We start from the raw sequence: 12,831 nt of genomic DNA on the forward strand, positions 1-12,831 counted from the left end.
CATCATATTCTTTCCTAGGTATCTCTATTATACTCCAACGACCAGGGGTTCCTTAACACAAAGTAAATCCGATAATACATTACTCACAGATCTATTTTTTAGCCGCACAGTTACCTAGTGCTGGGCTGGATTTCTACTGCGATTGCAGTGTGAATAATCTTGAATTGTCCCTGGTTTCTATATCACCTATTATTCCTGATTTTCACATTCTTTTTTTCTTCATATATCGCAAGGTCGTTTCAGTTACAGACCTAACAACTCCAATAGCTTTGCTTATTCAATATATACTCATCTTGCTACTTCTAAAGTAGGTACTACCGGCCGCCGACGAAGGTTCGCGTGTCCAGTCGCATTTCGAGAGATACTACTCCGAGCTGATCAAGCTTGCCGCTTCTGCTTACCACACTTGTTCAAGCACTCCTCAACCTGGATGGCCATGGTCTTCGGAATAGCATCCCGCACCGTCTCGATATCCTCACCGGCAATGCTCTGCCCAAAGGTAGCGGCAATAACATCATCGCTGAGGGAAAATGTCTGCTGTGCGACCAAACCGACGGCAAACTCATCGGATGTGAAGGCTGCCGCGAAATGGGCCGGCTCACAGTCCGGGTTCACCTGCGTATGAAACGAGCCAGCCGGATAGATGGTCAACATGCCGGGACTGAGCTCCGCCCGGATGACTCGCTGCTTGCCTTCAGAGTCCAGGACGCCCGCTTCCGGGACCATTTCGGACAACACGCGTCCCGAGGTAATGGCGAAGAGCTCAGTCGCACGAGGGTGGAGATGGAGAAAGCTCATGCCGCACCCTATGAGGGCGGGTTAGCCGGACTCAACAACTAGAGACATTCTTGCAAAATTACCTGGCAATTGTGAGATGCTGAAGGAGGCACTAGTGCCTACAAGGGCCGGAAAATTCTGGCTGGTGGCAATCGGAAGCTCACTTGTGGTGAAATTGAAGACAAAGTCTTCGTCTTGTGGGAGGAGCTGGTAACGTTCAATGGCACTACGCAATTAGATGGTTCGTTTTTACATCATGGGGTCCATGTTGAGAGACATACGTATCTGCAAGTCGCAGCTGAGCTGTCAAGCTGAGTTCGGACGTTGCGCGCATGGTGATCGGTTGAGGTGCTGCACTCGCCGGAAGGACAAGGGCGAGCATCACCGTGACAACTAAGCACAGAGCGGACTTGGGAAGCATAATGGCGGTTAGAATGGGATTTAAAAAGTTGCTTGTTCTTGGAGGTGACAGGAGATATTGAATGTGTTGCTTAGCTGGTGTTTCCTGAGTGCTGAACAATGAAGAGAGAAGGTACTTGGGGTCTTTATATACTGATCAATATATGGTTCTTTTACTTTCGGGCACATCATCACAAATCTCAACTCTCATGATATATTCCAGATACTAATCTTCCGCCTAACTCCTTTACGGTGAATGAAGTGCCATAAGCAGAATTCCACATACGCACTGCTCAGCCACCATCCTTAGCCTCGCTCAGCCTATACGACGATTATTATCAATGCCCAGAGCCTCCAAACGGCAGAGAGTATCCACGAGTGGGTCTCGTATTGGTTGTCGTATTGGTCCACTGCTGCTATAGCGTATTACTAATACGCTATTCATCCTTTCGGGGCGTATCCAGCGACTTGGGCTGTATAGCATCATCCAGAGCAGCGTCAATTTCCAAGAAGCCATGGATCTGGGCCCTGCAGTGGTGCGTTGTAATTTCACTGCCTACCTCACGAGGAGTAGCCACAGTATGACATGACGTGAGCTTCTTCGGTCGCTCCGAAGACAACTTCAACCTGCTCGAATATAAAGTTCCAGACAATGATGAGAATATTCCAGTTTCTTAAATCACCCAACAGTTTCGGAAGCCGTCAATGACCTGATCAACAACCATTACAGCTCAGGCCAAGACCGAAGATTATGACATATCTCCGATACGTCGTTATCCTAATACTCGGGGCGAAGTTAGCCGCGGGTCAAGCTATTTCAGCTGCGGCGACCCAGTCGACAGGATGGAATGCCAGTTTTGAGCTCAGCCCCGAGCAGGTCAAGTTGGCCAACTTGACAAGAGATCAGGGAGCCATCATCGACACGATTACCAATTTTGACCGCTCCCAGCTTGCCAACGGCGGAGCACATGAGGATGACTTTTACAATGTCCGAAATCTACCCAAGGACCAATGGCCCACGGAGCCTGGGAAGACAGTCAAGCTCCAGGAGTTCACGGATCCGTCGCCATTCTCCATTCCCGCTAAGACGGCCATGTCCCGCCTCGTCTATAGCACGACAAACGCAAATGGTACTCTGGTCCCTGCTTCGGCCTACATCATGTGGCCGTACGAACCGAAGACCTTTCGAGGCATGAACCACACCTTTGAGTCATCGGCGCCCGTTGTGCTATGGACACATGGAACCTCAGGTTTCTATGCCAATGGGGCTCCCTCGACACGCCGTGATCTGTTCTACGCGGGCATCGTGCCATTTGCGCTGGCTGAGGCTGGATACGCTGTTATTGCCCCAGACTATGCTGGACTCGGCGTGGATGCGTCATGGGATAGGAGTCACATCCCACACCAATACTTTGTTCGCGAAGCTGGTGCTCACGATGCTCTCAACGCTCTGCGAGCGGCTCGGGAGTCCTTCTCAGAGCATCTTTCAAGCGATTACGTCGTCATGGGCCACAGCCAGGGCGGCTCAGTTGCTTGGGGCCTGACTGAGATTCTTGGTCGGAAAGATCCTCTGTTTGTGGATGTTGCGAAGGGTTTCCGCGGTGCTGTTCTCGTGGCTCCACCAACAGACGCATTATCTTTTACGTCAGCTGGTTTTTTAGCGTGGATTGCCAAGGACCTGGACCAGATCTACCCATCTTTCAACCTCAGCAACTGGTTTACCCCGCTTGGTGTTAGCCGGATAGAGCTTTTGAACCAGATCGAAGGATCCCAAATGGTTACCTTTGCCATGTTCAGCCCCGAAGAAGCGATCGTGCAGCCTGATTGGCATGAGACTTGGTATGCGAAAGCTTTTGAGGAACTGACCAACCCTGGGAATCTGCCCTTCAAGGGGCCGGCTCTTATCATTCAGGGAACAGAAGACCAGATAGTGCCGTACAACACGACAAAAGCTACCGTGGAAGAGACATGCAAGAGGTACCCTGGGGATATGGAGCTTTTAACTGTTCCGCAAGGAAGCCATTTCACCTCCATCAACGCGGCGAAACAGACCTGGTTGCGTTGGATTGAGGATCGATTCGAGCACCGACCGGTGGCCAAGGCTGGTTGCGTCGAATCTTGGCTGGACAGTCTATTGCCTGTGGAGCATTATCAAGTGCTTCCGAACTCATTCCTAATGTGGGCTGGAGAACCCCAATGGTCTTATGAACTGCCGACTGCATTGTAATTTTGAACGGGGAGAGAAAACAGCGAGCTGTAGTTGAGGTCATTAGCCATGGGAAATACTTTCGCTTAATGCCTTTATATCTGTATTATTGAAATGGTCACTCATTCCTGTGAGCTGTCTTTCCACGCACCGCATACAGTATACTAGGGCCTATTGATATCGTAGAACCTGTTCTACTATGCTGCAGGGACGGAGTTGTTAGATTACAGTCGTATAATAGCCATACCTGGGTTACACCAAGTCACAGCCATCGTCTGGAGTTCTACTGTTGCAAACCATATTCTTTTTGGTTATCGAAGGTTAAGCCACGCCGTGCATCGGTATTAATGGGAGAGCATAGTGGACTAGCTGAGAAAGGTGATTTAAAGATATATCAGAGCTAGACCTTAGGGGTGAGCTCCCGTTTAACCAGGTACATGCTCTCGGGCCACCACGTTTCTCCAGCATCTACCGACTGACCCAGTAGATTCTGAGTCTTTATCAATGACACAACCTGTCTTAGTTCCCACTGTCCAATACCACCAATCCACCACACGCCATCCAATAACATCACCAACACCAGCCAATGCGCAAAGATGTCCATAGCGAGCAAGTGTGTCGCATTGAGTGACGGTCCCTCCGTCGTCCCAGGTGAGTCGCGTGTGATCCAATTCACAGCCCTCGCTTCCATGGAGGGTGAGTCAAGCACCGACTGGACGAGTGTGAGATACTCGGCCGGCGCTTTGTTCAAAAAGGACATAATGATCCGGCGGAGTATTTGCGGTGATTCCATTGATGTGACGCTGACCATGTACCTCGCCACCCATGGTGAGACTCCCGAACGTTCATTGAATGAAATAGGTTGATTGTTAGGGGTCTCGGATTTTTCGTTGCCCTTTCTTGGAGACAGAGCGGCGGTCGCACACTTTTCCAGTACAGACACCGTTTCCAAGGATAAGTGGAGCTGTGAGTAGTGGCAAGCAGAGAGCGCGGACCTTTTCAAAAGGGCCGACGTCGATTCAGCTCTCGCGCGTAGCCTTCCAAAAGCTTGGACATACGTAGATGCGACAAGTGGCAGAAACAGACGTTTGGTGCTCTCGGATGGCCCGTCCTGCGGCGATAAGACACTGGTACTACATAAGCCCGCGCTTGGTAGCTTTGATCGTGTGTCGATGATCGAGCTAGTGGCGGGCTTGCAAGACTTATCGGCATTGTCAATGATGCTGTTAAGAACCGCAGTGGACGCCGTATGGGCTGCGCGTGTGAATGAGATCCATTGTGAGTGTTGCGGGAACAACTCATCTGGCAACCGCCGCCCACACTGTGCCGCCATGGCCGCAAGATGGACTCGGATGGAGTGACTGGCAGAGGCATACAAGACCATTAAGGCCGCGTTTGCGAGGACGTAATCATATGAATCTGGGTTCTGCATGGCCACTTGTATGTGTCGGAGGGAATCCCTGTGATGGCGCTCTGCAAGCGCGAGTAGCTCTCGAATCTCCACTAGGTTCTGGGGGTCCAGAGGCGGCTGGGCTCGCTTAGCTATATTGTGTGACTTGCACGCTGCTGCCAAGGCCAATAGAGACGACATGACAGCCTTGCAATTGAAAGCGAGATTTGGCACTCCTACTGAAAGAGCGTAAAGGTCGAGATCGTCGAAAGGTATAGTTTGACTAGTGTGCGTGAGGTAGTGGGCCAAGAGACCAAGCTCTGTCGCGTCAAGAATACCAGCGGACTGCGAATTCGATACTAGTCTCTCTTTTTCCAAACTAGGACTTGAAACGGAAGCACACTGTCCTCCAGACGAAGGACTGGGAACCGAGAGGTGATTATTTGAAAGTGAGTCTGGCGAGAGAGTGCCTGGATCTACAAGACTGAGACTTTCAGGTAGCACAGGCAAATCAGGAGCTGGAAAATGGGTCGACTCGTGTCCCTCCGACGGACTACCATCACTCAGATGGTTCTGATAATGACATCTATATGTGCGCTTGATACATCTGGAGCAACTCGGCCTCAACTCATCGCACTGGGTGATACGCTCAGAACAATGTATTCAGAGTCATAAGGAACCATGGCCTACCTTCTTCCGCTGTTGCTTACACCTGACACAACCATTTCTGGATTTTCCGTGCTTTCTCCGAAGCCTGTATCCGGTCGCCTGGAATCCCGGGAGTGTCGTGTCGGTAGGCATATTAATTGCCGACGGCACTGGATCTCAACAATTAAACCAACTAGAATGTCGGCACAACAAGGGTGCTGTCGGGCGGGTGGGATATTGAAGCGTATTAGCTGAAGTACTCCAAGGCTTGTCTTCTCAGATTCTGAGAAGAAATCCCTGAAGTACTGAAAGTTAGATTCGAGCTCCTGTTCTAAAAGTCTTCGTTGAGGCTGAGATGGCCTCAGCCCCACGAGCGAAAATACACTCTCGGAGCGGAATCAGCACTAGGAGCCATTCAGGCTCCTCTCGTATTTGGCACGGCGGACCTATCTTGGCAATGTTTTGTCCCTTTATGTGCAATGATCTTACAGTGCCCCACAAAAGTTTGCATAATTTGATAGCCGCGGACCTCGCCATGGTTCAACCCTCTATATGAAAGTATATATATATATCTTGCAATACAAGACAGATTATATTAATCTGAGTATATTAAAAATAGAATAAAAGGCCAAAAATTATGAAAACATATACAAGAAGTAGAAAATTAGCTTAATATTTGGTATACCACCCTCTCGCCTCTAAAAATGCCTCTACCCGCTTCTTTATACTCTTTATGATTGCAGATTGAATATCTTGACTGGTTAAGGCCCATGACTGTTCTAAAGCCTTCCATAGGACCTCTTCTTTCTTATTATTTGATCCCTGGCACTTTTCAATATCAGCATTCAAGTCGTAGACCCCTTCTTTAAGTGGAAACCACATGTGTTCAATAGGGTTCAAATCAGGTGAGTATAGGGGCCATTCCATATAATTTATAGTATTATCTTGCAACCATTCTTTAATCCTTTTGGCTGATGAATGGGGGTATCACCATGCATGAAAATAAGGCCCGGCTTCCAAATAGTAGGCAGTAATTCCTCCACTAGAGCAAGATAGAAGCATGCAGTGTAGCCATATTTTTTACCTTTAAAATCACGCTCTAAACGGATGAGATCACTGCGGTTTTTGCCTTAAATAGCTGTCCAAACCATTACACGGATAGCTTTTCCTTTAGTATATGGTTGAGTATATTCCTTTTTCCATTTTTCACCATACAAATTGAGTCGAAACATGTATTTATGTCATTGGCCAGAACCTAATTTAATTGAGCACTCATCAGACTATATAATTTTAGCCTAATCAGAGTCACTATAATCTTGATATTTTAAAGCCTAATTATAATGCTGCTTGGCAACATCTAGTGTTAATTTAGGACGCTTTTGAGCACGCCATTTGCCATATCCTGATTCTTGAAGTATGCGGTATAGTGTGGTATGAGAAATTATAAAATATAGTATTTCTTGAGCCTCTTGGTAGGTGATAAAAGGATATCATTTAATCAATCAAATCAGCGACCGTTTATCTCTATCTGTATAGTATCTTGAATAGCCAGAGCGTGGTTGGGATTCAATCTCCTGTCTTGAAGATGATCAGTTCAGCGTGATATAGATAGTTTGGAGGGGTCGTTTTAAACGCCTTGCAATTTCAGTAGCTTTTACACCACCTTCATAAAGACCCTGTATATAAGATCTTTCTGGTGGACTCAGCTCTTGATAACGCTTAATATTAGCACTGAAGGGACTCAAAGGAGCCCTTCTAGGTGTCATGGTTGGTGTTTGAAAAGAGGAGATTTTTTCAACGCGTTGGTTGACGCGACCGTCTAATTAGCGCGATTATTCAAACTTTTGACTAAGAACTATAATACGAGACTAATTATGCCAGATCAGGGCAAATTCTCCCAGAACAGGGATTTAACGGAGAATTAATTAATTGATTAATTTAATCTTTTTGCTTAGAGGTGATATGACTATAGGATGACATCATACGGTCTCTATTTACTTATTTCTAGATATAAATTATGACTAGATATATAGTTTATAACTTGATATGAGTTATCACTAGATCTAAGTTATTATTTATAACTTGGAAATAGTGCGGCAGTGCCATTGCTCTGCAATACTTATTAGTATGTATTCACCCAAACTGTGCGTCCAATGTTCATCCCTGATGATAGACCGGTCCGACTAGACGAGAACAAGTTAAGATGTCCCTGAAATCGGTTTCCGGGGGCCTGGACGGCTTCGCCCAGAAGACGATAGGCTCCACGGTTCCCATCGTGCAGAAGCAAACTCAAGATCTCGGTACCACCGCAACAGCGATCACTAGCTCAACAACGCCCGGCGAGTTCCCTGGGGAGAAAACCCGGGACAGAGTCGACCCACAAGACGACTCCTCTGGTCCGTGGTATGCGCCAATGACCGCATATGTCAAAAATATCATTCCAAACATGTTGGACTGGTTTGAGTCGACTGTGAAATGGTTTTTGGCGGTGATTTTCCCTCCACCTCGCCAAGCAGCCATCTTCGAGGCTGCGCTGGAAAAGCCCTACGCTACGTCTTTTCTGATATGTCAGCTCATTTGCTGTGGAGTGCCTTTCCTTGTGTTTTTGGCAGGTACATTTCTATTTGCCGCGGTGGCTGCATTGCTGTGGGCGATTCTATCGTTTTTGATCATGGGACCGATCTTCCTGGTCGCTTGCATGATGGGAGCGTCTCTGTGGAGCTGGGGGTTGGTTTTGTATGCAGTATTCAAGTGGGTGGACCAGACGTTCCTGGGTAGTGCCATTACCAAGTTCTGGCTTTCACAATTGCCCAAGAAGGAGGCGTCTCAGGAACCTCCGGAAAAAGCCAAACCAAAGGAGGAAGAGCGATAAACAGCTGAAATAACGGGGCAAAGCCGTGGTTGGATTGGAATATGTGTGTTTTTCGCTGCCAGAATGTGTTTGTGCACGTTCCTAGCTGTTCAGGAAAATGCCAATATATATTCCTATTGCACAATACATGCATGCGGTTATGATACAAAGATTCTTGCTAGGTGAGTCTCCTTGTGCTTCAGAGGTGGTGATACGCAACCACGGTAGTGTGTGTGTGGTAAATTGGGGTATTGGCATGATTGGAATCCTGTCCATTAGCCAAATACTGGCTTGTGCAGGAGAATCAACCTCTCTCAAGGCCAAAGGGCGACATTTCTTTGTGCCATATATTCCTTCACACTCATGTTATACCTATCATATTAAACCAAACTACTGCTTGGGACATGCGTTTTAAGATATTGGAGATATATGAATAGAATCTAGTGAGCCATTAATGATATACTATCTTCAGCTATTGTTGAGTGATCACCATAACGAAGACTCTATACTGCCTGCTGTAATACGTAACAAAAAACTTTGCTTATAGTGTGCTTCAGCTCTGAAAATGTCGGAAGATACGTAGTACGGACTGTATTACCATGCGAACATTATTACGCCATCGAATACATGAGACATCGTATAAATGGCATAGGCGAGGTAACTTATGTATATCGATTGGCCATAAATACACACTCGAGTCTCACAAACTTCTCATAAGATTTTACTTCAGTCCAGATTCTATCGCTAGTCTTTTAGTCTAAGAGCTTTGGTTGTTCCAGAGTGCAAAGTGTAAAGCTGTACAGCATGGCTACGGTCTACTCTACCTTGCACTGCCTTCGGCTACCTATCCTGAGACTGGATGTGTATCTGTATGTCCATATATTTGTCACTATCATCAGCCACTTTGTGTAAATGTTGTATCTCGCTTGAAATCCACAATAGAGAATCCAATATACTATGAACATACGCAGTAGCATTTATGAGCTAGGACTTCCCGTTATATGCAAACCATGCTTCTGTTGTTGTATCTATAGAGCCCCCAACTGGGCAAGGATACTAACGTCAAGTATAGAAAGGCAGAAACAGGCGGGCAACTGCGCTACTGTTGCAGTATCGAATTGGAGCGATACAGGAATGTAGGCTGAATGAGCCAATCACGAAGTAGGCGATGTTCAGAGCTTGCTTCTATCTCGCTTGCCCATCACCATGGCCATTCCGCGTAGCGGTTGTCGCACATGTCTCGGTTGGCCCGTCATGCCTTTCCGATATAGCTCCGCTGCAATTCTATGGCAGTGAAGGATGCCATCGTTGCTCACTCTCACGATCGCACCTATCAGCCCTCGGTCGATGCCTGTTTACTCGATTGTAGACGATGCCCAGGGATACTCTCTGAACCTTACAAACACAATCATCTTGCCGTGTCCCCCCACTATTGGGAAGCGGCTCACCCTTATTTGGAGCGTTTCGACACCAGCATTCCAAGTTCCAGTACCTGTCAACGCCCTGCACTACCTCGGTCCACACGCAGGGCCCGCATATACCACGCATCCCACTCCAGGCATCGGTCCAGGTTGACTGGACCATGTAAATACCCGGGTCGGAACGATCCCCCCGGCGTTGTCTCGGTTGGCTAAAACAGAGAGAAGCCTCATATGAGCTGCCAGACAGCGTCAGGAAGAGCGACTTCATAGCAGACAGGCTCACAGCGACTCCAGTGACTTCGATTTCGATCCCAGCGGCAATGGCTATTCTACCAAGTATAGTGGAGGTATCGGGGTCTATGGCGAGTCCTTTCAGGGCAATGAAACGACATAATGCTGTAATCACCGAAAAGGACAAGAAGCAAATTATAGCGAGAACCATCACCTTGCGTCTTCGGCTCGCCTGAAGCGCAACCAACAGTGGAAACAGGGAGCGCCAGGATGATGAGATCGGTGATGATGTTCTGCTGCAGTTAGGAGGGTTGAAGTTGATTGAGGACTCTGTTGCACACACCAGGACAAATGGAACCATTAGCACCACGAACCTATTGATGCACGCTGTGTAGGAATATTTGACCGGATGAAGGATTGCGTCGAGTAGAGGGCGTTGAGGGATAGGTACGAGCCAGTTGACAATGGTAAATGTCGTAACCAGAGCCATGCTACTGTAGACTGCGAGCCTGAACACTCTCTGAGGCTATAATCTAAGGTAAAATATTAGGAATGCCTGTTTTATGGTCCAGTGGGTAAACATATAACAGATCCCTTCAACGAAAAGCCACTGTGCCGGTTAACTTCCTGACTTGGAGAGATCAATTTAACTATTCTGCCTTGGTGATCTTCCCCAGCTGGGAATCCGGCAACCGAGTCGCATGCCTGTTAAATTCAGGGTAACATTTGTACACAGAACAAAGGCGTTCTTTCTCAACCTCCACATTCATATTGTAAGAATATGTACAAAATTATCGGCTACATAGTATTCACAAACTTGAGGCGAATCAGTAGGGCAACAAGAAGTGTCTTGAATACTTCCCAAGAGTAATACAGACATCATGTGATCGCGTTCAGATGTCCTGAACCGCCATCGACAGTATAAACGGAGGCAAACCGACGCACTTCCCAGGGCAAACGCAATGGATATATTAACGTATGTTACCGGTTGAAGATTCTCATTTGGCACTGCGTAGGCTCCTCAAGACTCCTCACAGTTGTGGTTCATCAAGAAAAGAGAGGCACATACTTCGAGACCACTAAGTGAGGGAGAATAAATGGCAAAAGGTACAGGGTGCCAGCAGCCCCTTCCAAGGGTTACTCTACCCTTAACAAGTCCAAGGATTCTAAACCCTGATCGCCTTGCGTAAGGTGATGCACTAATGGTACGGGATGGTGGTGACCCATTCCGGACTTTTGATCGGTGCTTTTGTCACACCAGGCCTAGCCCCATGTACGTGTACGGGTTTGATCTCAGCTGGTCGCTCTGATTGGTGCTCCTTCCCTCCTGGTGGGGGTAACATTTGAGATGAGCTATTTACCTATACAATAGCACCGGGCTTTGTTTTCTGATTTAGACTGACTTATATGTAACGATGGGAAACCAGCCGATGGGGCTATGTCGAAGCCAAGGCAACTGACTTTTTTGTCAATCTACCAGCCCGAAGTGTAGAGGTCATGTCTCTATCTGCAGCGAAACGGTCTAGTTTATTTTTATACCTCTCTCTAATGCCACCACTTCTAGCGAAACCACGGCAACGACAATGGCTACCGTCCTTTATTACCTTTCCAAGCACCAATGCGTCCTCACGAATCTGCAATCCTATCTTGATCAAGCCCTCCCCAGCAACAGCCACGACTGGGCCTACGAGAATATGAGCGCCATCACCTACATTGATGATATCATCAATGAAACACCCCGGCTACGACTCGCACTCATGACAGGTCGATACTGCGTGGCCCCTGCCCAGGGAATCCAGGTCGACGAAGTCCATATACCTAGTAACGTAAATGTATTTATTCCAGTACAGGTGATACATACGGATGAGCGGTATTATCTGGAGGCGGAGTTGTTTTTCCCCGAGCGTGGGGGCGAACGGAATGACGGGATGGGAGCAGGGCAGGCATCAGCCTTTATCGATGGATAGGTCGTTGAAGCCTCACATATTCACCAGGTCTTCGCTCTAATATGCTTCTACAGTTATACTAGGTCTCTACAGCTGTGCTGGTAAGAATCTGGCGACGATGACTTTGCGCATCGCCATTTCTATTATTGCGCAGCAGTATAATATCTCCTTCGCGCCGGGTGAGACTGGAGAGGCGTTTGAGCAGGGTGCATTGGATACTTTCACAACGACTTTTTCCGCCTCTGCAGGTACAATTTCAGCATCGGTAGATTGTCACTAGGGTATGCTTGGGAGTCACATAGTGGACTGTAGAATCGTCGTAAAAATGGATGTTATGGCAGCCTTGGAAATCCTAGATTTTCCAAGCCACAAACATCTGAAAGGAACCACCTGGTAGGTAAAAGAGTGGCGATACAACTTGGGTTTATCACAGCGAACCCAGGCTGGGAGATGCGATTTGCCAGTTTTCAATGGTCATATGGAAGTGATCCTTACGGGAATACTCTATACTGCTAGAGAAGAAACCCCATGGTGTACAACGAGAGAGGGACACGAGGGGCAGAGAAACGAAGATCGGAGAATAGCTAGGAGAGAGCCAAGGCTGTTGAGACCGCAGTGGACGCTGGAAGGCTAGGAGAATAGGACTCGGCCGGCGCTAATGCAGCACTAATTGAGTTAGGCGAAGGTTCTGCGAGTCAAACGAGCAGAAGATCCATTCAATAAGATAAATAACAACGAAACTAATATTTCATCCCTTGGGCACTAAGTATACTAAGAAGAGACTAAATCTGCGAGGCTACTCTTAAGGCATGATCGCTGACTCACCGTCGTACCATGCCGTCTCATTCTCCTTATTGTAGCGCACACAATAGCTTCCATCTTCATTGAGATGTCCTCAGAGTTAGAATGTCATTAGGACGGGCAGAAGATGGCAACCGTGCGTGTGGCAAATGTGGAGGTCG

At 47.5% G+C, this 12,831-nt stretch overlaps 6 protein-coding genes across 6 annotated transcripts; 3 read left to right on the plus strand and 3 right to left on the minus strand.

Moving 5' to 3' along the window:
• Nucleotides 1-216: 216 nt before the first annotated feature.
• Nucleotides 217-1,292, minus strand: BDW43DRAFT_289639 (germin family protein). Its single transcript, XM_032043412.1, has 3 exons — nt 1,059-1,292; nt 861-1,003; nt 217-806 (listed from the first exon to the last, which is right to left on the minus strand). Exons 1-3 carry the CDS (start codon nt 1,196-1,198, stop codon nt 379-381), a joined length of 711 nt encoding a protein of 236 aa, XP_031895867.1. The 5' UTR covers nt 1,199-1,292; the 3' UTR covers nt 217-378.
• Nucleotides 1,293-1,960: 668 nt separating this feature from the next.
• On the plus strand, nt 1,961-3,510 carry BDW43DRAFT_289640 (putative secretory lipase). The gene has a single exon (XM_032043413.1). The coding sequence runs from the start codon at nt 2,270-2,272 to the stop codon at nt 3,401-3,403; it is 1,134 nt and encodes a 377-aa protein (XP_031895868.1). The 5' UTR covers nt 1,961-2,269; the 3' UTR covers nt 3,404-3,510.
• A 272-nt stretch (nt 3,511-3,782) lies between these two features.
• BDW43DRAFT_322448 (Zn(II)2Cys6 transcription factor) lies at nt 3,783-5,823 on the minus strand (the record flags this gene model as incomplete). The annotated part of the gene is made up of 2 exons (XM_032049553.1): nt 5,463-5,823; nt 3,783-5,408 (listed from the first exon to the last, which is right to left on the minus strand). Exons 1-2 carry the CDS (start codon nt 5,571-5,573, stop codon nt 3,783-3,785), a joined length of 1,737 nt encoding a protein of 578 aa, XP_031895869.1. The 5' UTR covers nt 5,574-5,823.
• A 1,632-nt stretch (nt 5,824-7,455) lies between these two features.
• Nucleotides 7,456-8,306, plus strand: BDW43DRAFT_289643 (seipin co-factor family protein). The gene is made up of 2 exons (XM_032043414.1): nt 7,456-7,545; nt 7,608-8,306. Exon 2 carries the CDS (start codon nt 7,624-7,626, stop codon nt 8,290-8,292), a length of 669 nt encoding a protein of 222 aa, XP_031895870.1. The 5' UTR covers nt 7,456-7,545; nt 7,608-7,623; the 3' UTR covers nt 8,293-8,306.
• Nucleotides 8,307-9,117: 811 nt separating this feature from the next.
• BDW43DRAFT_289645 (uncharacterized protein) lies at nt 9,118-11,048 on the minus strand. Its single transcript, XM_032043415.1, has one exon. The coding sequence runs from the start codon at nt 10,411-10,413 to the stop codon at nt 9,556-9,558; it is 858 nt and encodes a 285-aa protein (XP_031895871.1). The 5' UTR covers nt 10,414-11,048; the 3' UTR covers nt 9,118-9,555.
• A 321-nt stretch (nt 11,049-11,369) lies between these two features.
• BDW43DRAFT_198668 (cytochrome P450) lies at nt 11,370-12,145 on the plus strand. The gene is made up of 2 exons (XM_032039110.1): nt 11,370-11,890; nt 11,944-12,145. Exon 1 carries the CDS (start codon nt 11,507-11,509, stop codon nt 11,888-11,890), a length of 384 nt encoding a protein of 127 aa, XP_031895872.1. The 5' UTR covers nt 11,370-11,506; the 3' UTR covers nt 11,944-12,145.
• Nucleotides 12,146-12,831: the final 686 nt, after the last annotated feature.

This window comes from Aspergillus alliaceus (genome assembly GCF_009176365.1).
Source record: "Aspergillus alliaceus strain CBS 536.65 unplaced genomic scaffold BDW43scaffold_57, whole genome shotgun sequence".
Classification (NCBI taxonomy): domain Eukaryota; kingdom Fungi; phylum Ascomycota; class Eurotiomycetes; order Eurotiales; family Aspergillaceae; genus Aspergillus; species Aspergillus alliaceus.